This window comes from Podarcis liolepis, assembly GCF_965112155.1.
Source record: "Podarcis liolepis genome assembly, chromosome: 2".
Classification (NCBI taxonomy): Eukaryota; Metazoa; Chordata; class Lepidosauria; order Squamata; family Lacertidae; genus Podarcis; species Podarcis liolepis.
In genome coordinates this window covers 120,488,694-120,512,342 of record NC_139555.1, presented here as the reverse complement: position 1 = coordinate 120,512,342, position 23,649 = coordinate 120,488,694, and the positions used below count along the sequence as shown (strand labels likewise).

The window sequence follows — 23,649 nt, the reverse complement described above, 5'->3', positions numbered from 1 at the left end:
CATTTAGTTGTGTCCGAGTCTTCGTGACCCCATGGACCAGAGGACGCCAGGCACTTCTGTCTTCCACTGCCTCCTGCAGTTTGGTCAAACTCATGTTGGTAAACACTGGCCTGCGAGCGCTCCAATCGGAGAGCAGCCTTTACCAAAGGTGTCATGAACTTTGAAGATGCTCAAACTCAGGACGAAAGGGAGAAACGTAGATCTTACTCTTTGAAATTAGTTGCCAGGATTAAAGATCCCCACCTTCCCACAGCCATCTATCTCCCCACTCCAGTCAGAGACTACGCCTGTGTGTCGCTTCCCTTTGCTCTGCCCTTATCATGCCTCTCCCAAGTCAGGGGGAGAGAGGAGTTTGTTGTATAAACACCTACAGCTGGGAAACACTGGTCTGAGGAGGAGAAGAAGAAGAAGAAGAGGAGGAGGAGGAGGAAGAGGAGGAGTTTGGATTTGATATCCTGCTTTATCATTACCCGAAGGAGTCTCAAAGCGGCTAACATTCTCCTTTCCCTTCCTCCCCCACAATAAACACTCTGTGAGGTGAGGGGGGCTGAGAGACTTCAAAGAAGCGTGACTGGCCCAAGGTCACCCAGCAGCTGCATGTGGAGGAGAGGAGACACAAACCTGGTTCCCCAGATTAAGAGACTACCGCTCTTAACCACTACACCACACTGAGAGTGCTCCAACTGGAGAACAGCCTTTACCAAAGGTGTCGTGGGCTTTGAAGACACTTGAACTCAGGACGAAAGGGAGAAACTCCTGCCCCAGAAACCTATGTCCCCACTGTGGAAGGACATGTGGATCCAGAATTGGCCTCCACAGTCACTTACGGACTCACTGCTAAAACCGTGTTTATGGAAGACAATCTTACTCGGCTGCGAGTGATCACCAAAGAAGAAAAAGAAGATTATCAAAATTTACAGACTTTCAGCTGTTTGCCCTCAGCAAACCGAACGAAAGCAATTGAAGTAGCTTGACACAATGGATGCTTCAAGTGGTTTCTCCAAAATCACTGATGGCAGAGATGGTGGAGTCGGCTGCAAACCTCTCTGGGTCCCTCGGCCTCCTAGTACAGTGGAACCTCGGTTGTCAAACGCTTCAGAAGCTGAACAATTCGGAACCCGAACGCCAACAACCCGGAAGTGAGTGCTTCTGCTTTTGAGGCGCGTTTCTTCATTTATTCTCCATTTTCCAACCGATTTTGCGGACCGGCAATTGAGCCTCGGTTGTCGAATGTTTTCGACTGTTGAACTGTCTCCCAGAACAGATTACGTTCGACAACAGAAATCGCGTGGCGGCAGCAGAAGGCCCCATTAGCTAAAGTGGTACCTCAGGTTAAGAACAGTTTCAGGTTAAGAACGGACCTCCAGAATGAATTAATTTTTTAACCAGAGGTACCACTGTACTGGTTAAAAATTAATTTTTAGTACAGACTCAGAAAGCTTACTGACTTATTTACGGAGATATTTGCGTCATTTTACATGGTTTTCTGTAATTACCTTTAAACTCAAACCAATAGGGATTGCAATAGTCTCCTCTTACTGGATGAGTTGTACATATTTTCTCTTGCATTAAGCAGAGCCTGTTAGATCATGAATTTCAAAAACTTGATCCCGCTCACTCCTCTGTAAGTTGATCTGCTTACGTTGCCTCCTCATGGAATGGTACTCAACAATTTTTATACTTTAGATTTCCCTTCGTATTAGAGAGGGGTTTTTTTGTTAGCCAGTTTAAATGCATTCCACTCATTTGTACTGCCTGGAAGTTAAAAAAAAACAACCACTTCCAGAATAGACTTTGCTCTTGTCATATGAATACACCAGATACAATATACGAGTGCTTTTTTCTAGGGGGATGCAGGGGTACGCATACCCCTAAACATTTTGTGAATCTTTATACTTTTATCCATTTACTCTGTTTATTTTTCCTGGTTTGAACCATAAAAGGGTGATTTTCTTGAGTCAAAATGAGACTACCCCTAAACATATTTTTAAGAGGGGGGGAAGCACTGTAATATACAGTGGTACCTCGGGTTAAGTACTTAATTCATTCTGGAGGTCCGTTCTTAACCTGAAACTGTTCTTAACCTGAAGTACAACTTTAGCTAATGGGGCCTCCTCCTGCTGCTGCACCGCTGGAGCACAATTTCTGTTCTCATCCTGAAGCAAAGTTCTTAACCTGAAGCACTATTTCTGGGTTAGCGGAGTCTGTAACCTGAAGGGTATGTAACCTGAGGTACCACTGTACCATATAATTTTGTACTGCCCTCTCTTTGACATTCTTCGCAGAGACCTACTGGCGACTCCTTTGAAGCTCAAAGTACCTACTTGCAAAGAATCTGAAATCCAGTGTCTGTTGAGGAATGATATTCCCGAAACAACTGAAATTGTTTCAGGATATTTAGCCGAGATTTTGAAAGTCGAATCTAAAACCACTTAATTTTACTTAATGGTGGCTACTGAGTGTTTTATATGTTTTATGTGTTTAATATGTCTGGATTGCCAATGTTATATGGTTGGTTCCCCCCCCCCTTTCTGATTTTATTGTCAAAATTATGCCAATGAAGGATGAATGAGAAAGAGAATACCCTTAATATTCCATAGTTTGCTCTGGGCGCGGGGAACTGTAAGCCACATTTCCCAGAATTCTTTGGGGGAAGCTACATGCTTTAAATATATATTGTGTCTGCAGCCCTGTGGGTCTCTCCCCTCCCCACTCATACCTCTGGGGGTCCAAAGGCTGGAATGAGAAATGAGCCCCAATGCTACTCACAAAATGGGTTTGGAATATTTATTAAAGCATCACAGCAAGGAAGCAAAGCCAACGGGAAATTTAGAAAAAAGGAGATAGCCATTAAAAAAAAAGAGAGACACAAAACCCTAATACGAAGGTGGTCAGGCGTGCAAAAGATATATTTATTACATGGGAAACGGAACAGAATATTCAATATTAAACCACAGGAAAGAATGGCTTTCACATGCAAGGATATCACTTCTTAGAAAAACTAATTTGTCGCTTTATAAATCATTTAATGTGTCAATACAAATGGAAGTCGTTAATATTTCAGTTGTTGTATAAGGGATTGTTATTTTGACTGGAGTATAATTGAAATTACCGTATTTTTCCATGTATAAGACTAGGTTTTTTTCCCTAAAAAAATAATGTCAACAATTTGGGGGCGTCTTATACACGGATAGTGCCGAGGGTGGACTGGCGACTGGTTGTTGCCGCGAGCAGGAGATTGTCAGCGGCAGTAGGGATGTTGATTGGTGCATGCGGCAAGGGCTGCTGTTGATAGGCTGGCGCCGTGGCGAGGGGGCAGTGGTTAGCCAGTGTGGTGTAGTGGTTAAGAGCGGTAGACTCGTAATCTGGTGAACCGGGTTCGCGTCTCCGCTCCTCCACATGCAGCTGCTGGGTGACCTTGGGCCAGTCACACTTCTGTGAAGTCTCTCAGCCCCACTCACCCCACAGAGTGTTTGTTGTGGGGGAGGAAGGGAAAGGAGAATGTTAGCCGCTTTGAGACTCCTGAAGGAGTGAAAGGCGGGATAGCAAATCCAAATTCTTCTTCTTCTTCTTCAGTCGAATGGCAGTTGCTGGCGGCGAGTGGCGTCTTATATATGGGGGTGTCTCACAGACGGAAAAATACAGCAATTAAGATTTTGGAACGCAGAAATAAAGTAAATCATCAAACCATCAATTCTAGCACCTAAATTATATAATTTGGCATCTGAAAAGGTTGTCACCGCACACCTAAGCAGGTCCCTGCCCATCGCTCCCCTTCCTCTGAGATCAGCACAAATGGTTCTTCTACTTCTTCCAGCCAGGAAACAAGGTCAGGTTTGGGGGCGAGAAGTCCTTCGGGGGAAACAAACAAGCAAACAAACCAGTGATATCTGCCACTTTTGACAACAAAATGTGGGGTTCTGCTCATAGCTGTCAACCGTCCCTTATTTGGCGGGAAACTTCCTTATCCCAGCGCCGTGTCCCGCTGCTGTTCCTTATTGATGATGTCCCTTAAATGTCCCGGGTTTCAAAGGAAGCAGCTCTTCTCCCTCCCTCCCTGCCGGCCAGGGAGGAGGGAGGGCCCAACTGTGTTGCTTGGCTGCCCGGCCTGCCCCCCTCCAGCCTCCTCTCGCCAGCCATGGCCCCCGGGAGCTCCTCCCCGCCGGGACTGACGGGAGCCTTGGGCCCTTCCGCTGCCATCCTCCTCATGCCTGCTGAAGTGAGCGTCTCTGCCTGGGGCCTCCCCTCTGCCCGTCGCCGCCACTCCCGCTAGGCCGTACTGTGGCTGCACCACCGAAGGACCCGGATGAGATGGGTAGCCTGGCGTGGCCTATGAATTGCTGAGGAGCCTTGAGAGGAGAGCAAGGGCAACCATGGAGAAAGCAGTTCAGAGAGAGGAGGCGGAGACATGGGCAGGTGTTCCAAAGGCTAACCATAGAGGGGGAAAGCGGAGGAAGGACTGCAAGCGCTTCTCCCATAGATTTGTAGTGGTAGACTAGCATAGATGGTCTGATCTGCGGGTTTACTTCGGGCGCTCTCCCCCCCTTCCTCCCGCCCCGCCTGATGGAACTGAGAGCTGCAGATGGAGCACGAGAGAAAGGATAGAGAACTGGAGCAGCATCTTCGTATTTTGGACTTTGTTTTGCGCGAAAAGTGGTTGCTGCTTGTAGTTATTTAATTGCAGTGTTTCATCAGCTGGTGTCTTGAACAGCAACATCTGGAATCGAAGGGCTAAAAACCGGCACCGCTCTCCCAAATTATCTGGTCCCTTTTAACATCGTATTTCAGCTGGTTGTCTAAAATCCCTTATTTTGGCTGCTGATCTCTTATTTTCGAGGCTGCTGGTCCCTTATTTTCAAATCTGTAAGTTGACAGCTATGGTTCTGCTGGACCAAGTTACCTGAAAAACTGCCTTCCCCACCATTGCCCTGTGAGGGCGCTATGGCCAGCTAACAGAATCCGGTTAGTTAGTTAGCAGTAACACAGAGGTGGGTTTCTTTACCTATTGAGGAATGCCCTCCCTACTCAAATACAAGAGCCATCATCAGTACAGTGGTACCTCAGGTTAAGGACTTAATTCGTTCCGGAGGTCTGTTCTTAACCTGAAGTACCACTTTAGCTAAATGGGGCCTCCTGCTGCTGCCGCACCGCCAGAGCACAACTTCTGTTCTCATCCTGAAGCAAAGTTCTTAACCCGAGGTACTATTTCTGGGTTGGCGGAGTCTGTAACCTGAAGCGTCGGTAACCTGAAGCGTATGTAACCCGTGGTACCACTTTATTGGCATTCCGCCAGCTCTTGAAGACAGGCCTGTTCAAGCAACAATTCCCCTGAGCTTGAACTTCCTGATTTTATTGTTTTAATTGTTTTAACTGTTTTAATGGCTATGCTGTTAAACTGGCGAGAATGAAACTAGAAACTAGCCATCGAACAAAAACATCTGTTTTGAAATACAATGGACACTCGGGTTGTGAATGTGATCCATGCGGGACGCACATTCACAACCCGCAGCGTCCGCAACCCAGAGCAGCGCGTCTGCGCATGCACGGGTTACGATTTGGTCTTCTGCGCATGCGCAAAGCACAATTTAGCGTTTCTGCACATGCGCGACCGCCAAAACCCGGAAGTAACATTCCGGTACTTCTGGCGGTCTGTAACCCGAAAAAATGCAAGCTGAAGCGTCTGTAACCCAAGGTATGCCTGTAAGTGTATTCTGCATTTGATCTATATCAGACTTGACCTGCCACCAGAGATGACTGACAGCGTACAGATGTCTGGCCTAATGAAAATTTGATACAGATACAGTGGTACCTCCAGTTATGAACTTAATTTGTTCTGTAGGACCATCCTTAACTTGAAACCGTTCTTAACCCATAGCTGTCAACTTACAGATTTGGAAATAAGGGATCAGTAGCCTCGAAAATAAGGGATCAGCAGCCAAAATAATGGATTTTGCTTGGCTTATACAGAAATCCGGCACTGATGGAGCCAGGCTGCTTTGGCTGAGACTGAATGTGTTTTGCAGGGGGCTGGACTAGATGATCCTAAGGGTCTACAACTCCGACCAAAGAAGAGTGGCAAACAAAACTGATGAACGACGTCGAGATGGCAAAGCTTACAGGCAGAATTAGAAACCAGGAAGAGGACCTCTTTAATAAAGAATGGGGAAAGTTTATAATTTAGTTGAAAAGCTATTGTCAAGAGTTACATACATTGGTAGGACTGACAGAAAACTTGTAGTAAAAATTTGATGGATGGACAAATGATTTATAAAAATAGAGTTATGAAAGGGATGCAGGGGGGAAATCACTACATTAAGATGCTGCACTGGTTGGAGGGGATGCTAAGCAGCTGCTGTCGTCCTGGCGCGAGGAGTTCCAACGGCCCTTCCCCGCCCAAGAGAGGGGGGAGGGAGAAAGACTCTCGCCCACGCCGCCCGCGAGCCCGGCATGAGGCGGCTGTGGTGCCGCGGCGGACACTGAAGCGCTGCCCTTCTGCATCCCTCCCCATCCCCTCCTCTTCCTCCTCCCTCAGGCCGCCTTCTCAGCCGCCGCCGCCTCCGGCTTCCCCTGGGAGTGCAGCGGAGGTCTTGCAAGAGAGGGGCTGCCTGCCCGCCTGCCGCCACGCGTCTCCTCACGACGCGCCCCTGAGGGGGAAAAGGCGGCAGCTCGTGCGCGTTCTCTCCCTCTCTCTTGAGGTAGAGGCCCCCGAGCCGCTGCTTCCCTCCTGAGCCGGGTGAGCATGAAACGCGGGAAATTTAAGGGACATCATCAATAAGGGAAAGCAGTGGGAAATGGCGCTGGGATAAGGGAGTTTCCCACCAAATAAGGGACGGTTGACAGCTATATCTTAACCTGAGGTACCACTTTAGCTAATGTGGCCTCCCACTGCTGCTGTGCTGCAGGTGCGCGACTTCTGCTCTCATCCTGGGGCAAAGTTTGCTACCAGGAGACCTACTTCTGGGTTAGTGGAGCTCGATACCCGAAGCACTCGTAAGGGGGATGGTGCGTAACACGAGGTTCCACTGTAATGATTTTTTGAAAAAAAAGATAGATAAATTTATTGTCATTGTCCGTATATACACAGTATACACAACAACGAAAATCAAACACCCACCCAAAGACCGGGTTCACATATACATTTGCACGTATCTCCGACACTCTCATCCTATTCAGACATAATCTATAAAACATAACATAATCCAGAATATAGCATGACCTATTAAAGGCATAACATAACCTAAAACCTATCTCATTCCTTCCTACTCCCTGCTTGCTAAACCTTGCAACTGGCCCTGAGATCATTATTTAGTGCAATCAGAGCTCTTGGATAGAAACTATTCAGAAGGCGTGTGGTTCGTGTTTTCATTGTCCTATATCTTCTGCCCGAAGGCAATAGTTCAAAGAAGTTGTGAGCAGGGTGGGTGGGATCTCTCAGAATATTATGTGACTTCTTCAAGATGCGAGACGTGAAGATCTCATCCAGGGTTGGTAGTCGGAGCCCAATAACATTCTGGGCAATTTTAATTGTTCTCTGTAAAGCTTTTTTATCTGTTTCAGAGCTGCTCCCATACCACGATAATATACTATAGGTTAAGACACTCTCGATGGTGCTATGATAATAGGACAGAAGTAGGTGCTGGGATAGATTCAGTCCCCTGAGCATTCTCAGGAAATACAACCTCCCCTGCACCTTCCTCACAACCATATTAATATTTGCAGTCCATGAGAGGTCCTCCGAGATATAAATGCCCAGGTATTTAAAACTACCAACCCTCTCCACTTCCTCGCCATTTATGTGCAATGGTAAAAATACACTTACAGATAAATTGTAAACAGAAAAAAACCTTAGCAGGATGATTGTAATGTTTTTATTTTTACAATAATTCTGCTAATGTTTTTATCTGCAAGATAAAAAGAGCATGTATTTACAGTAGATAATTAAATGAGCGAGTTAAATGAATTTGAATCCGCAGAAGATATGAAAAAATAAATTTAAGGAACCTCAGAAAGTGGGGGAAGGAAGTCAAATTTTGAAATGTTAAATGGATTGTAAAATTAATGAAATGTATGAATTTGAAAAATATAATTGTAGTATTGTAGAGTTGGAAGGGACCCTATTGAGGATCATCTAGTCCAACCCTCTGCAATGCAGGAAAATGCAGCTGTCCCATCCTTTTTACATTTGCTCTCAGGTTTGCCCTCCTCCTGCTATGTAAATTTACATAGCTCTCTCCCTCCCTCCCCCCTCCCACACGGTTGCCTTGGATGCTGGTCCTACTCAGATGCAGAGTAGACTCAATGAAATGAATTAAAAATCCCAACATTAATTTCAAAGGGTCTGCCCTAAGTAGGATTTAGTTGGATGTAGCCTGTTATTATGACCAAAGTAAAGGGACTCCTGACCATCAGGTCCAGTCGTGGCCGACTCTGGGGTTGTGGCGCTCATCTCGCTTTATTGGCCAAGGGAGACGGTGTACAGCTTCCAGGTCATGCGGCCAGCAGGACTAAGCTGCTTCTGGCGAACCAGAGCAGTGCACGGAAACGCCGTTTACCTTCCCGCCGGAGCAGTACCTATTTATCTACTTGCGCGTTAGCGTGCTTTTGAACTGCTAGGTTGGCAGGAGCAGGGACCGAGCAACGGGAGCTCACCCCATTGCAGGGATTCGAACCACCGACCTTCTGATCGGCAAGCCCTAGACCCTGTAGTTTAACCCACAACGCCACCCGCGACCCCTACCAAAATCTTATCCTCCAGGAATTGTATCTAATCCCCTGTTAAAGCCCTCCAGGTTTTTCAGCCATTGGAAGGCACCACACTTTATTAGGAATATAGGAAGACTTTACACTGTGTAGTAATATTGATTAATAATAATAGCCAAGTCTCACCAGGCATTCATATCTAGGGAAGGAACTCCGTAACTGGGCTGCCACCATGCAGATGGTGCCTTCTGCCAGGTCCATCAAGGTCAGTCTTGCCTCCACTGACTGGCAGTGGCTCTGCAAGGTCTTCCCAACCATACCTGGAGATGTCCTGGCCAGGGATGATGGGAGCTGTAGTCTTAAGCAAACAGAGGGCACCAGGTTGGCAAGGCTGAAAGCGTGTGTCCCAATCTGAAGTTCTTTGCCAGCATGCTAAAAGGGAATAAAGTTAGAACTAGCAACCAGACTTTTAGGAGTTCTCTTCACGGAATCAAGTCCCGCTTGCTAAATCAGAACTCCTGTCCATTTAGGGCAGAGGCAGATTTTCTCCCAATTCAAAAATGACAAGGAAGCCTATGAATGAAAAATGTTGCAGTATGAATACCACAACTTACCAGGTACGGGTGTGTTTGTGTGTAAGCAAAAGCATGGGAAGCAATCCAAAAGCATTCGCTGCTACTTGAGAAAACATTCAGCAACTACAAAGACCTGGAGACATGTTTTGTTTAAAAAACAAAGATCACATGATCACTGAGTCATTTCCAGGAAGGGAAACTCCCAGTGGCTGAAAACTGAAAAAGCGAAACTTAACTGGGTCTTCAGCGCGAGGGAGCCATGGCTGCTGCAGGGGGTCACATCCAGCGTCTCCGTGATGAAGCCACTTGCTCCATCTGCCTGGATTACTTCAAGGACCCAGTGACCATCCCAGAGTGTGGGCACAACTTCTGCCGATCCTGCTTGGTCCTGTTCTGGGGGGAATCAGAGGCGGAGGCTTCCTGCCCTCAGTGCAGAGAAAGAGTCCAGAGAAGGAGCCTCGTCTCCAACCGGCAACTGGCTAAAATGGTGGAAATAGTGAAGAATCTCAGCCTTCAAGAGGGAAAGGAGGAAGGAGGGAAAGGAGGAGTCTGTGAGAAGCACCAGGAGCCCCTGAAGCTCTTCTGCAAAGTCCACGAAGCCCCCATCTGCGTGGTGTGCGACAAATCAAAGGAACATGAAAATCACAAGGTGATTCCTCTGGAAGAGGCTTTGGAGGATTACAAGGTAGGAGATCCCTGGATCTGGAGGGAGAGAAATAAATAGCTGTGGATTCTTCTTGGGAGGTTTTCTTTTTAGTTCTGAAGTCCAAAGTAGACATGGCATTGATTGGTCGTTGTTTATCGCCTTGGAAGCAGCCCAGGGGAAGCCTGAGGGCTCCTGGGGTGGCTGGAGGGGGGAGTTGAAGTCTTTCTCTCTGCCAGGGGGACAAGGGGATCTTGAAATACTCACAGCAGCTTCAAAGATTTGAACTGGGACCTTGGCAGGGAGAGAAAGGGTTAACCTCATCCACATCCCCCAGAAAGGTTGCTTTGTACATATTTAGAACGGTACAAATGTAAATTGCACATAGACAACTAAGTACATGTCTCCTTTGGTTACCAGGATTGCTCCTCAATGCCCTGCAAAACAGAGAGCAGCAAGGAATTAGCTGGGGGCGGGCGGGCGGGGACTGTTAGCCAGGAATTGACCAGATGGTGCAGGATCCCACCCCCCAAGTATCTGTTGGAAGCTGATGTGGGAGTGGGGAGTGGGAGCACCTACTGGTGGCTTATTCTGGGGGTGCCGTGGAGCCTCTGCAATGATGTTTCGGGGGGGGGCTGAGGATCTCCTCCCACCCAAATTTTGAGACGCTCTGGTCTATCCCTGCATCTCTCGCCTCTTGGGCTGACCTCACTATCTCTTTGACGCTAGACTGGTACATCCCTGGTTGGATCCTGCCTTACCCCTTCCTTCTCCTCCTCCTTCTCTTCCCACTTCTCCCTGAGACCTCAAGGTGAGAAGTCAGGCTGGGACCCCCAAGGAAAGGAGAGGAGGCTGAGAGATCACTCCACAAGGGAGAGTGTTTGAGAAAAGGTGAGGGGCTGCCAGCTCTGCAGGCAAGGGGGGACCTAACTGGGATCCTGAGCCCCACAGGGGTGCTGAAGATAGAAGGTAGTTGATCCATGGAGCCGTGGGCCCAAAAACGCTGAAAACCTCTGTACTTTTATTTCCTCCAGGAAACTACTTTGCTATTCTAGCAAGGCCACTGGGCGCAAGAAGCCATTATGATTTTAATTTCTCTGTGTGTCTCAATCAAAGCTGAGTTTTTCCTTTTCTCTTTAGGGAGAGATCTGTCGCCGCCTGGAGATTCTGAGGAAAGAGAGAGAGGAAATTCCGGCCTATCAAGCAGATCTGGACAAGGAAAGCAAAGACCTCCTTGTAAGTGTCTCTGTTGTTACTAGACAGGGAACAAGCACTTGAGACCTCCAGGTATAGGGCAGTGTATAAATTCAATAGAAGAGGAGGAGGAGGAGGAGGGGAAGAAGAAGAAGGAGAGGGAGAGGGAGAAGGAGAAGGAGAAGGAGAAGGAGGAGAAGGAGAATTGAGTCAGGACTGAGAAGTGATGGGGAAATCTGCCCATTTCAGCTTCTCCTCATTTTTCATATCAGTCTGTTTATTAATTTATTGTTCTGAAAATGAATCAGATGTTAGGGTAGCTACCTCCTTGTATAAATATTTTGGCCTATACTTTACCCTCATAAATACATTTTTTGTGAATATTACCTGGCTGGGTGAAGCTTGAAAATATCAGAATTTTAAAGCTCTGTTTTGGTCTCCATATTTTTTCAGCAAGAGCGAATTAGGCAAGTTCACCTTTGAATGCAGCTAAATTGAGTTTATTTCCCCTTGTCATTTATTACTTAGGAATCTACCCAGACCCGACAGATAGCTGAAGGAGCTAAGGAAAAAGCAGTGGCAGTAGAGGAGAAGCTACCACCCATTCAAAGGCAACTGGATGTTCATAGGTCGACATTGTCTATGATCGAATTGAAGGAGAAACAAACGAACCTAAGGATCAGAGCCGTACCTGAAGCTGAGAAAGATAACTTGGTTGATTTTCTCATGCAGGAAATTGCAGACTTTTGGAAATCAGATTTGGAAAAGGGAGAAATCAAGATAGTGAGGGCCTTTAGGCTTGGAGGAGGGGGGAAGAAGAACAGGGTGAGAGACTGTTTGATTACCCTCCGGACAAAAGAGGAGAGAGACAAAATCTTGAGTCTGCACTTCCAGAAGACTTTGGTAATACATCAGTCAAGAGTGGAGATATTCAAAGACATCCCGAAATACCTTTTGGACCTTAGATCTGACTACAGAGATTTGGTTGGTCTGCTGAGAAGCAATAGAATTGTTTTTAGGTGGGAATTCCCCCAAGGCCTATCTTTTAGCTTCAAAGGAAGAAATATAAAAATAAGATCAGTGGACGACAAGGAAAGATTTTTGAGGGACCACGAGGAAGATTTACAGAAAGGATCTGGAGAAGAGCCAGGAGTACTGGAAAGAGGAATACTAGACAAAGCAATACTGCCTCTCGGATTGGACGATCTAGGAAAAGTGACACCACCGACAGAACAAGAACAAGCACTCGGCGCGGTTGGAGGAAAAGCAAAGTAACTACACCATGGCCCTGCAACTATTAAGTTGGAATACCAATGGTCTTAACTCCTCCCATAAGAGGAAAAAAATCTTTCATATATTAAAAAAGGAACATTTGGACTTGATCTGTTTACAGGAAACACATGTGATAAGACTACACAGGAAAGTATTGATAAATAAAAGATTGGGGCAAGAATTTATTTCATCGGACAAAGTCAAAAAAAGAGGAGTAGTGATTTACGCTAAGGAGAGCTTATCACCGAAATTTATTTTTAAAGATGATCAAGGAAGATGGGTTGCAATTGAAATTCAAACACAAGGAGAGAAATTTTTGATAGTAGGAGTTTATGCACCAAATGAGGGAAAATCAGAATTCTTTAAAAAACTGCACAAGACTTTGATGGACTATATGGATTATAATGTGATCTTGATGGGGGATATGAACGGAGTGGTGTCTACAAATATGGACAAGGCACAAAGACAGGTAGTTTTTAAGGATGGTAGACTACCAAAAACCTTTTTTGAAATGACTGATAATCTGGATTTAGTTGATATTTGGAGAACAAAGAACCCCTTAGGCAGAGAGGGAACCTTTTTCTCTGAAGCCAAAATGACTTGGACAAGAATTGACCAAATATGGGTAACTAGAGTACTGGCTCCAAAGACAAGAAAAGTGGAAATTTGTCCTAAAACTTGCTCCGGCCATAATGCTGTGAAGATGGAGATGCAACTAACACCAACTGGCTCTTTCAGATGGAGGATGAATGACACCTTGTTTAGGAGTGAAGAAGTGACTAAGAAGGCCCAAAAAACTTTGAGAGACTATTTCGAGATAAACATGAATACTACGGTTGAAAAAAGAGTAATCTGGGACGCAAGTAAAGCGGTTATGAGAGGGTTTCTGATACAACAGAATGCTATAAAGAAGAGAACTCAAAACGAGAAGAAAGATAAAATTTTGGAGAAAATAAAGGAAAGTGAGAAGAAATTGAGAGCAAAAGCAAAGTCGCAGGAGATTTTAAGAGAAATAAAGTTGTACCAAGTACAATATATGAAAATGATGAATCAGGAAATCGAATGGAAAATTAAACAGATGAAACAAAAGACATTCGAGTCGGCTAACAAATGTGGGAAACTGTTGGCTTGGCAAATGAAAAAAAGACAGAAACTTAATACTATTACAAATTTGGAAGTGGAAGGAAAGAATATACAGAACCTAGTGGAAATTAGAAAGTGTTTCCAGAGATACTTTAAACAATTATATACACAAGGGCCTCAAAAGAAAATTGACATAGATCGGTTTTTGAAAACAAATGGATTACAAAAAATCTCTCAAGAAAACAAACTAATGTTGAACTATAAAATAACTGAACAAGAGGTAGAAGGTGCCATTCAGAGTATGCAATTGGGTAAATCTCCAGGACCGGACGGATTGACTTCTAGATACTATAAATCTTTGAAAGAATGGCTAATACAACCTTTAAAGGAAGTCTGTAATGAAATATTGGAAGGGAAAAAGGCACCGGAATCGTGGAAGGAAGCGTATATCACACTTATACCGAAGACAGAGACTGAAAAGACGCAGCTCAAGAACTACCGCCCCATATCGCTGCTTAATGTGGATTATAAAATTTTTGCAGACATTTTGGCAAAAAGATTTTAAAAAGTACTAGTGGAAGGGATCCATAAAGATCAAACAGGCTTTCTCCTGGGTAGACACTTGTCTGACAATATGAGAAACATTATAAATATTTTAGAAAAATTACAAGAAAATATAAATATAAAGGCAGTATTGATATTTGTGGACGCGGAGAAAGCCTTTGACAATATCTCTTGGAGCTTTATGAAGAAGAATTTACAGGGGATGGGCGTTGGTCAAGCTTTTGGAAATGGTATAGGTGCAATATACTCTGAACAAAAGGCCAAACTAATTGTTAACAACGTGGTGACAGAGGAATTTAAGATAGAGAAAGGGACACGACAAGGATGCCCAATTTCCCCATTGCTTTTTATATCGGTCCTGGAGGTCCTTTTAAATATGATTAGAAGGGACCAATTGGTTGAAGGTATACATGTCGGAGTCAAACAGTACAAATTGAGAGCATTTGCAGATGATTTAGTATTAACGTTACAGGAGCCAGAATCTAGTACTAAAAGAGTGTTGGAACTGATTAAAGAATTTGGTCAGGTCGCAGGATTTAAGTTGAACAAGTTAAAAACTAAGGTTTTAGAGAAAAATCTAACAGCGATTGAAAGAGAGAGGTTTCAGAAGGAGACAGGTTTAACACTGGTTAATAAGGTGAAATACCTGGGGGTTAACATGACAGCTAAGAATGTGAATCTATTTAAGGATAACTACGAGAAATGCTGGCGGAAGTGAAAAAAGATCTAGAAATATGGTCAAATTTGAAGCTTTCACTGCTAGGCCGTATAGCTGCGATAAAGATGAATGTATTGCCAAGAATGTTGTTTTTGTTTCAAACATTGCAGATTTTGGATAAAATGGATTGTTTCAAGAAGTGGCAAAGAGATATTTCTAGATTTGTCTGGCAGGGCAAGAAGCCTAGAATAAAATTTAAAATATTAACGGATGCAAAAGAAAGAGGTGGATTTGCCCTGCCAGACCTTAAACTTTACTATGAATCAGCAGCTCTTTGCTGGTTGAAAGAATGGCTGCTTCATGAAAACACAGACATTTTGGATTTAGAAGGTTTTAACAATGTATTTGGGTGGCATGCATATTTATGGTACGATAAGGTCAAAGCGCATAAAGCTTTTAAAAACTACATAGTCAGGAAAGCATTGTTTAACGTTTGGATAAGATATAAGGACCTGTTTGAAAATAAAACCCCAAGGTGGTTGTCACCGATGGAAGCGAAGGCTCAGAAAAAGCTCAATATGGAGGCCAAATGGCCGAAATATTGGGAAATTTTGGAACAAGAGGGAGATAGATTGAAACTGCAGAGCTTTGAAAAATTAAAAAATAAAGTGCGAGATTGGCTTCATTATTACCAAATAATGGAGGCATTCAATGTGGATAAGAAAATTGGCTTCCAGGTGGAAAAATCAAAATTGGAAACAGAACTGTTAGATCCCAATACTAAGACTTTGTCAAGAATGTATAATCTGCTGTTGGAATGGAATACTCAGGATGAAATGGTGAAATCTGCTATGATTAAATGGGCACAAGATGTTGGACATAACATTATGATGGCTGACTGGGAAAAGTTATGGACCACAGGTATGAAGTTTACGGCATGTAATGCCTTAAGAGAGAATATTATGAAAATGATATACAGGTGGTACATGACACCAGTTAAGCTTGCAAAAATCTATCATTTGCCCGATAATAAGTGTTGGAAATATAAAGAAACTGAAGGTACATTCTTTCACCTTTGGTGGACATGCCCAAGGATTAAGGCTTTCTGGGAGATGATATATAATGAAATGAAAAAGGTATTTAAATATACCTTTCTGAATTAACCAGAGGCCTTTTCCTGGGCATTGTCGGCCAATTGGTGCCAAAGAAGGATAGAACTTTCTTTATGTATGCTACAACAGCAGCGAGAATACTTATTGCAAAGTATTGGAAGACACAAGACCTACCCACCCTGGAAGAATGGCAGATGAAGGTGATAGACTACATGAAATTGGCGGAGATGACTGGCAGAATCCGAGACCAGGGAGAAGAGTCAGTGGAAGAAGATTGGAAGAAATTTAAAGACTGGATCTCCTGCCCTGTGCGAGGATGAGTTCAGGCCTCCTTCTGACATGAGCCAGTCTCTTGACCAAGCTTCTTTTCCACTTCCCTCCACAACTTCTTGGTTGATCCCCTTCACAATGGATACAGAGCGTCCCAAAATGGTGCTCAGTCACAGTGACCAAAGAGTAAGACAGAGGGACTCATCCAGACTGCTTCTTGTCCCACGCCTTTCCTCAAGGAAAATCTGCTCTCTACTGTTGAATGAGAGCAAACCTCAGCCAGGTTTTCTCCGGATTGACGTTTGCTTTGATTTTGAACTAAGGAGCAGGTTTTCCCTGAGGGAAAGCGGCAGGGCAAAGGCAAAACCACTTGGACCCGTGTTTTCTAGACACAGGAAAAGCAGAAGTGTGGATGAACCCAAAGAAACACGGAGCTGTTTTATTACCCCTTTGGAGGCATTTTATGCTGCAGGTGCTTTTTAAATTTCCAGTTGGAAAGTAGAATTTGAAATTTGGGGACTTCTGTGGAAGACAACTTGGGACAGTTCCCTGGTAGGATTATCTTGTAGGCTTCCTTACGTCTGAATGGCACAATGCAAGTGGGATTAAAGTTAATTAATTATAATCGAAGACAAGAGATGGGATGGAATCTTCTCCTGAACCCACAAATATTAAATTTCCCTAAAATATTGGTGGATTTTCATAAGGATTCTTAAAAAATAATTGTAACCAGATGTGGAAATGTGGAGAACTTGATACTGGAAAAATTAATAATTTCAGATTGGAGAAATAAAAGCTGTGAGAAACCAAAACTGGCCGGTTCCACCATCCCTGCCCACAACCTTGCCATGTGCCAGGCAGACTGACTTCCGAGGGCCAGGGTCTGAGGGGGTCTTACTAGTGTGGCCTGTGGTGTGCAGTGAATTCCCTTCTCTTTTTCCCTCTAGGATGTGAGGAGGACCTTGCAGAGGTAAGTGGATCTGGCTCATTTCCATTAGCATCACTCCATGATTCCAGGATGCAAGAACCTCAGACATGGCCCTCCAGGGGCTGCAGGGGGGAGACTGGAGGACTCACTCCCTGAGGCATCTCACAGGTAAAAGCAGGGCCCCCTCTTCTGAACTTGTAGCCCCCCAATTCTCCCTCCAAGGATCAAGGTCAGCTGCCTCCTCCCTCCCTCCCTCCCTCCCCACATCACTTCACACGGGGATGGGGGCTCTTTTCTTTCTCTTCCACCTTCTGTTCATTGACTTTGGTAATTTCAAACATGTAGAAGAGAAAGTGCCAAAGATCCCTGGGAACAGCTTAGGACATACCAGTATCTTTCCACGTCCCACTGGAAGCCCCCAACTCTGGTAACTCAGCCCCTTTGAGGCACTTAGGGAGGGAAGGTCTGTTGGTCTAGAATGGGTTGGTTCTTTTTCTTGGGACTGTTTCCAAGGTGAGAGGCTGAAGGTGGTCTTGAGTGGGGGGTGAAAGTCAGGTTGTTTGATGCCTCTGGAGGGAGAGTCCCATGGGGCATGGGGTTGTGTCCTTCCTGTGTGAGAGAGGGGGTGCAGGGAGGGTGGAGGTTGTTCTCCTTGACCGCTTGGCAGCTTTTGACATCACTAACTAGCCAGCGTGGTGTAGTGGTTAATTGCGGTGGACTCGTAATCTGGGGAACCGGGTTCGCGTCTCCGCTCCTCCACATGCAGCTGCTGGGTGACCTTGGGCCAGTCACACTTCTCTGAAGTCTCTCAGCCCCACTCACCTCACAGAGTGTTTGTTGTGGGGGAGGAAGGGAAAGGAGAATGTTAGCCGCTTTGAGACTCCTTAGAGTAGTAATAAAGCGGGATATCAAATCCAAACTCCCCTCCTCTTCTCCTTCTCCTTCTCCTTCTTCTTCTTCTTCTTCTTCTTCTTCTTCTTCTTCTTCTTCTTCTTCTTCTTCTTCTTCTAACATCCTCTGGAGAGGCTGAGGGAGGGAGGGATTGCAGGCACTCCATTTCAGGGGTTTGGCCCTTACGTCCTGGGACCTTCCCAGAAAGTTGTTATGGGGCAGCAGACTTTGAAGCCATGGGAGCCCTCCGGTGATGTCGCACAGGTTTGCCTCTTGTCCCTTGGGCTGTTTAGCATCCTTACGAAGCCGTTGGCCAGGGCTTGGAGGTGGGTGTCAACAGATCACGTTGAAATACCTGTTGGGAAATAAACTTCAACTTTGTTCATGTTATTGAGATCTCCTGCAATAATTAGGAAGATGGTGCCACAATGGGGCCATTATCGCAGGAAGCAAGTGGTATCCCATAATGACCAAACCCCCAAATGTTAACTACAGGGAGCACGCTAATAATTAATCTTAATTTTTATATTTAAATCCTTGTTATACTCATATTGTCTTTTGTATTTCTGATATTTTTTATGATCTGTGATATTGTGTGTGTTGACGCTGGTCTGTGACCGTATTAATAAATTCATTCATTCATTCAATGGGGCCATTCATTGTTTTTCTTTTCACCAGGTATGAGAAAAGAGAGAGTCCAGAGAACCCACTGGCTTTCCCTCCAGAAGTGAGGAACAGGATCTTGGAATCCTGTGATCTAAATCACCTTGTGGAGGATACAATGAAACAATGGAAAGGTAATTAAAATTGGCTGCCAGGATTTCACACTGGGAATTCTATTATTTCTTCAGAACTGAACATGCCAGGCTCTTACTGCATGGAATTTAATAACCCCAGGATACCTTCCTTCTTGGTGCTCCAGCCTTCATTTCCTGTCCCCCAGAATGGCCCGTGTATATTGTGACGCTGGATCCTATAAAGAAAGCCTGAACCAGAGCTTATCTCTTTTCAATTATACGGAACCTCCTTTTCCTTTTGGTTACCAGTCTACACAATCTGGGGTTGTCCTTCTGGGGGTTCTCCTGCTCTGAATGGAGTCAATTCAAGGATGCCACATTATGAAGTGTTACTTTTGTATGGAGATTTATTTCAGGTGGAAGAGTGTTGCCCTTACACTTTATATCTTTTTGCTTCCTCAGACACTGTGTTATACAGAAAACAGTTTCAGAAAGGTAAATTTCCAGGGGAGGAACAATTTGACAGGAGGGATGGGGACTGATATTTCATGGGTGTTGAACCTTCCCTTCTGCAGACTTTGGGACCCCCATCAATGGCGTCACTCTGGGAAACAGTCCTCTAGTGGTGTTTGGGTTCTTTGTCTGTCCCATGAATGAGCTGGGAGGGAGGTTGAAGGCTTGGATTAGGGGCAGAGCTTGTCCCTGCAAAGAACCTGAACACCAGTCTGATTTCCATTGCTGCCTATAGACTAGTATCCTGGTTTCACCCTCCATTTTACAGATTTTGCTTTCTTTCATAAAATGTATATACTGCTCAATTGTGGGGGAAAGCCTCAGAGCCTTACGATATCCTACAAAACCCTTAGGGAAAATCCTCCAGGGTCAGTCCAGTGTCCATGGTTTCTGGTTCTCATGTATAGGGAACCTCCCTTGCATTTTGTTTTCCCTCCACACAATCTGGAGAGGTTCTTTTGAGGCTTCTTGACATTTGCTTGGATTTCCCCCTCGTGAAGTGTGTTAAAAAGGGCACCCGCAAGCACCCAGTCCCTCCTCCACCTCCTGCCCAGTCTGGTCTCCCAGCAGCAGAGCAAGGCCTGAGCTGCCTCCTCCTCAGTTTCAACCTCCTCAGCCATCCCCATCTCCTGAGACTTCCCACTGTTCTTATGAGATCAGCCCCATTCCATGAGAGACGACTTCCCATTGCACGAGACCCTTGGAAGTACAGTGCAAAGCTCTGCTGATTCATCCTCTGCAGTTTGGTTTGTCAGCATGCTTGGAAATTCCGGTTTCAAGAGCTTTTCCCCACAAGTTTACTTGGTGCAGATGTTAACCTTCCTCCAGCCCTCCAGTACAGATCCCCATTTCATTCGTGGATTCTGAATGATTGTATTCCACCATTTTCTAGTATGGTCTACCATTTCTGATTTCCCCATGGAATCATGGAATAGTAGAGTTTGAAAGGATCCTAAGGGTCATCTAGTTCATCGGTAGGCAAACTAAGGCCCAGGAGCTGGATCTGGCCCAATCTTCTTCTGAATCCCACCTGCGGACTGTCCGGGAATCAGCTTGTTTTTACATGAGTAGAATGTGTCCTTTTATTTAAAATGCATCTCTGGGTTATTTGTGGGGCATAGGATTTTGTTCATTTTTTTCCAAAATACAGTGGTACCTTGGGTTACAAATGCTTCAGGTTACAGACGCTTCAGGTTACAGACTCCGCTAACCCAGAAATATTACCTCGGGTTAAGAACTTTGCTTCAGGATGAGAACAGAAATCGTGCTTCGGTGGCGCAGCGGCAGCAGGAGGCCCCATTAGCTAAAGTGGTGCTTCAGGTTAAGAACAGTTTCAGGTTAAGAACGGACCTCCAGAACGAATTAAGTCTGAGGGACAGTGGATCGGCCCCCTGCTGAAAATGTTTGCTGACCCCTGATCTAGCCCAACCCCCTGCAATGCTGGAATCACAGCTAAACACGTTAGTTGTTTTAATTCTTAGGCCTACAGTTGTTGTCTTCCAATTACTTGTTTTATGATGTCATCTTTTGCTAGAAACAAGGAAACAACAGATGCTATGTTATGGTGATGTTTTGTAAAAATATTTTCTTTGAACTATTGCAGTGTAGACCATTAAGCCTATATTTTTGCTTCCTCAGATGTCCAGTCACTCAGAAGTCTCCAGAGAGGTAAATTTCACATGGAGACCCCAATTGACAGGAGGGGGGGGGACTAGTGTTTCATGGGGGGTCAAGAGTCTCTTCTGTACAGTTGAGAACCATCCACCGCTTGACTTTAGCCCTGCTGTTTGTGCCACAAAGGCAGAGAAGGTGGACTTGAAGGGGGAGAGAGAAACTGCCCAGAAGGATCAGGCGGAGGAGGGAAGAGCTTTCCTCCTGGCTAGAGAGAGTCGGGTTGCTTTTCCATCATGTGACCTTTTTCAGGCCTGGTTGCCATGTGTCCTCTTTTTCCCAGCCATGTCTTCTATTTTCATGATCAAAATTTCTTAAAATTTGGCAAAATGTCCCCAAGGTTTTTTGTTCTTTTTTTTTGGTTTACAAGAACCCATGAAAATTTTAATATTGCATTAGAACAGGCATAGGCAACCTCAACCCTCCAGATGTTTCAGCACTACAATTCCCATAATCCCTGACCACTGGTCCTGTTAGCTAGGGATCATGGGAGTTGTAGTCCCAAAACAGCTGGAAAAAACCCCTTCTCTTGTGGTTGAACCAAAAGGACGCTGGCTCAGCTACAAGATCTTGGAGAAGGAGTCCGGGAGGGCAAGAGTTAAGACCCCCCTGCCCTTAAGGAGAGTCCACATGCAGATGTTCAACAGGTTAATAAATTGTTCTGTGCACACTTACGTTCAGAAAGATGTGAACATGTGCCCAAATATTTCATGTGGCAAGTGAGAGAGCAATATGTATTCTTATTCTTATTCTTTTGTTGTTGAAAGTTAAGAGCATTGCTACTAGCAATATATCACACCTACTACAGCCTACATATAGTAGGGGTATTAAAAATGATACCCCTACATATGATGGGCAGTATGCAAATGTTGATATTATTATTATTATTATTATTATTATTATTATTATTATTATTATTATTAGAACAGGGGGTCCTCCTCCCCCAGCCCAACCCAGAGGTCCCCAAAGGCCAATTCCCACAGAGATTGTCAGAGTAAAGCAGCTTCTCTCCTCTCCTGCCTCCTCCAATTCTCCTCTCTTTCCCCTTAGATAACACAGAAGAGCTGAGTAAAAGGGTTCCTGGGTGGTTTTTCCCCTTAAAAAATGCCTGGGTTGGAAGGAGGGCAGGCACAATGGACATTGAATATAAGAAAGTGAAGGAAACTGAGTTAAAAGCCAACCAGAAGATATTTATTCTGATCAAAGTCTGCAAGGAGGAGTCTCAGTCTAGCATGTGATGCAAATAAATCCCCTTGATCTGAAAGGGAATCTGGGTTTTTCGGGTGTTTCTTGGATTAGGATGTCCATCTCTCTCTCTCCGCTGACTCTGCCTGATCTTCTCTTTCCCTCATCTTCTCCCCAACAGCAAATGTCACTCTGGATCCAGACACAGCCCATCCCCGACTCATCCTGTCCAAGGATCAGAAAAGCCTGAGATTGGGAGACAAACTTCAAGCCCTGCCTGACAATCCTGAGAGATTCAGTGACTGGCCTTGTGTGTTGGGACGTGAGGGATTCACAGCAGGCAGCCATTTCTGGGAAGTCACTGTGGGAAGTGGGGGAAGATGGACTCTGGGGGTTGCCAGGAAGTCTGTGGAGAGAAAGGGCAGCTTCTCCTTTAGCCCTGAGAGAGGGATCTGGGCTGTGAGGAAGTTGGGATGGGGGTACGTGGCCTGGACATCCCCTAAATACTCTCCTCTGTCCCTGAATGAGGAGCCCAGGAGGATCCGGGTGACTCTGGACTATGAAGGGGGACGTGTGTCTTTTTCTGACGCTGACTCAGGAGCCGAACTCTACACGTTCTCAGGAGCCTCGTTCTCTGGAGAGACCCTCCTCCCTTTCTTTCATCTGGGGGAAAATAAAACCCACCTCATTATCTCCTGAGGAGACTAAATCTGCCTCTCAGGCCCAGCAGGAGTTTCTCTCCAGACCAGAGTGACTGATATAAAAAACATTTACCCACCAGGAGAACATGGGGCAATTTTTCAAGGGCCCTTTGAGAAGATTCATTTTCCTTCCTTTCCCCAGAATTCCCTCTGCAGCTTACTTCTTCTTAAAGAGACAGTCACACTTTTAACAGTCCCAATAAATCATATTTTCCTCACCTTCAGTCTTATTTTCCTTTTGAGATGTCTGATTTTGCAGAACACGAGACTCTTAATCCCAGGGTTGTGGGTTTGTTACGGAAAATCTGGGTGTGTATTTACCCTGCCACCCAGCCAATCGGACCAAGTCCGTGGATTCTAGCGGAGAAAAAGGAAGCTCAGCCGGACGCAGGAGCAAAATGCGAAGATCCAAGTTTATTGCGCAACAGGTTCAAAGTGGAATTGAACCCCGAGAATGGGGCGACATAAACTTTTAAAAGTTCCCTCCAAGTCCCAGAATACAGTGCAACAAAACGTCATGAATACATTAAAAGAAGGCTGGGTTTTCCAGGTTACATCATGAATACATTACAGGAAGGTGGGATTACATGGATTAGCATTTTAGGAAGGGAGGGGGAGAATATGCAGAGTAAGAGATATGCACAGATAAACACAGATAAGCGTTTCCTGAGTACAGGTGATGGGAAGACAATGGCGCAGATATGCATCGTCTGCCACCTGGCATCGCCCGGAGGAAGGGTTCCGCAGAACGATCTGACAGGATTAAGGTCTTCCTGAGTACGTGACCTGCCGCTCAGGGGATCATGGAGGTAGGGGCAGCATCATGGAGTCCATAGGGAGCCGAGTTGAATGACACCAAGAGGAAAGAAATCGGAGTTACGGTTGATTTTATATCAATTTCCAAAGGTTTCCTATGCTGTCTGACCTATTCCGTATTGGTGATTGAAAGCGG

The 23,649-nt window shown here is 45.1% G+C and overlaps 1 protein-coding gene across 1 annotated transcript; it reads left to right on the top strand.

The window, feature by feature from the left end:
* Positions 1–7,923: 7,923 nt before the first annotated feature.
* Positions 7,924–22,915, top strand: LOC310699284 (zinc finger protein RFP-like). The gene is made up of 9 exons (XM_083486931.1): positions 7,924–9,960; positions 11,059–11,154; positions 11,641–12,383; positions 16,563–16,623; positions 17,019–17,041; positions 18,569–18,687; positions 19,090–19,122; positions 20,779–20,808; positions 22,178–22,915. The coding sequence occupies exons 1-9, from the start codon at positions 9,535–9,537 to the stop codon at positions 22,693–22,695; spliced, it is 2,049 nt and encodes a 682-aa protein (XP_083343057.1). The 5' UTR covers positions 7,924–9,534; the 3' UTR covers positions 22,696–22,915.
* The last annotated feature ends 734 nt before the right edge of the window (positions 22,916–23,649 follow it).

Bases quoted from the DNA above. Each gene is read 5' to 3' on its own strand.
- LOC310699284 (XM_083486931.1), top strand. From the start codon at position 9,535: ATGGCTGCTGCAGGGGGTCACATCCAGCGTCTCCGTGATGAAGCCACT. The intron at 9,961-11,058 runs GTAGGAGATCCC...TTTTCTCTTTAG, and splicing joins AGGCTTTGGAGGATTACAAG to GGAGAGATCTGTCGCCGCCT. The intron at 20,809-22,177 runs GTAAATTTCACA...TCTCCCCAACAG, and splicing joins ACTCAGAAGTCTCCAGAGAG to CAAATGTCACTCTGGATCCA.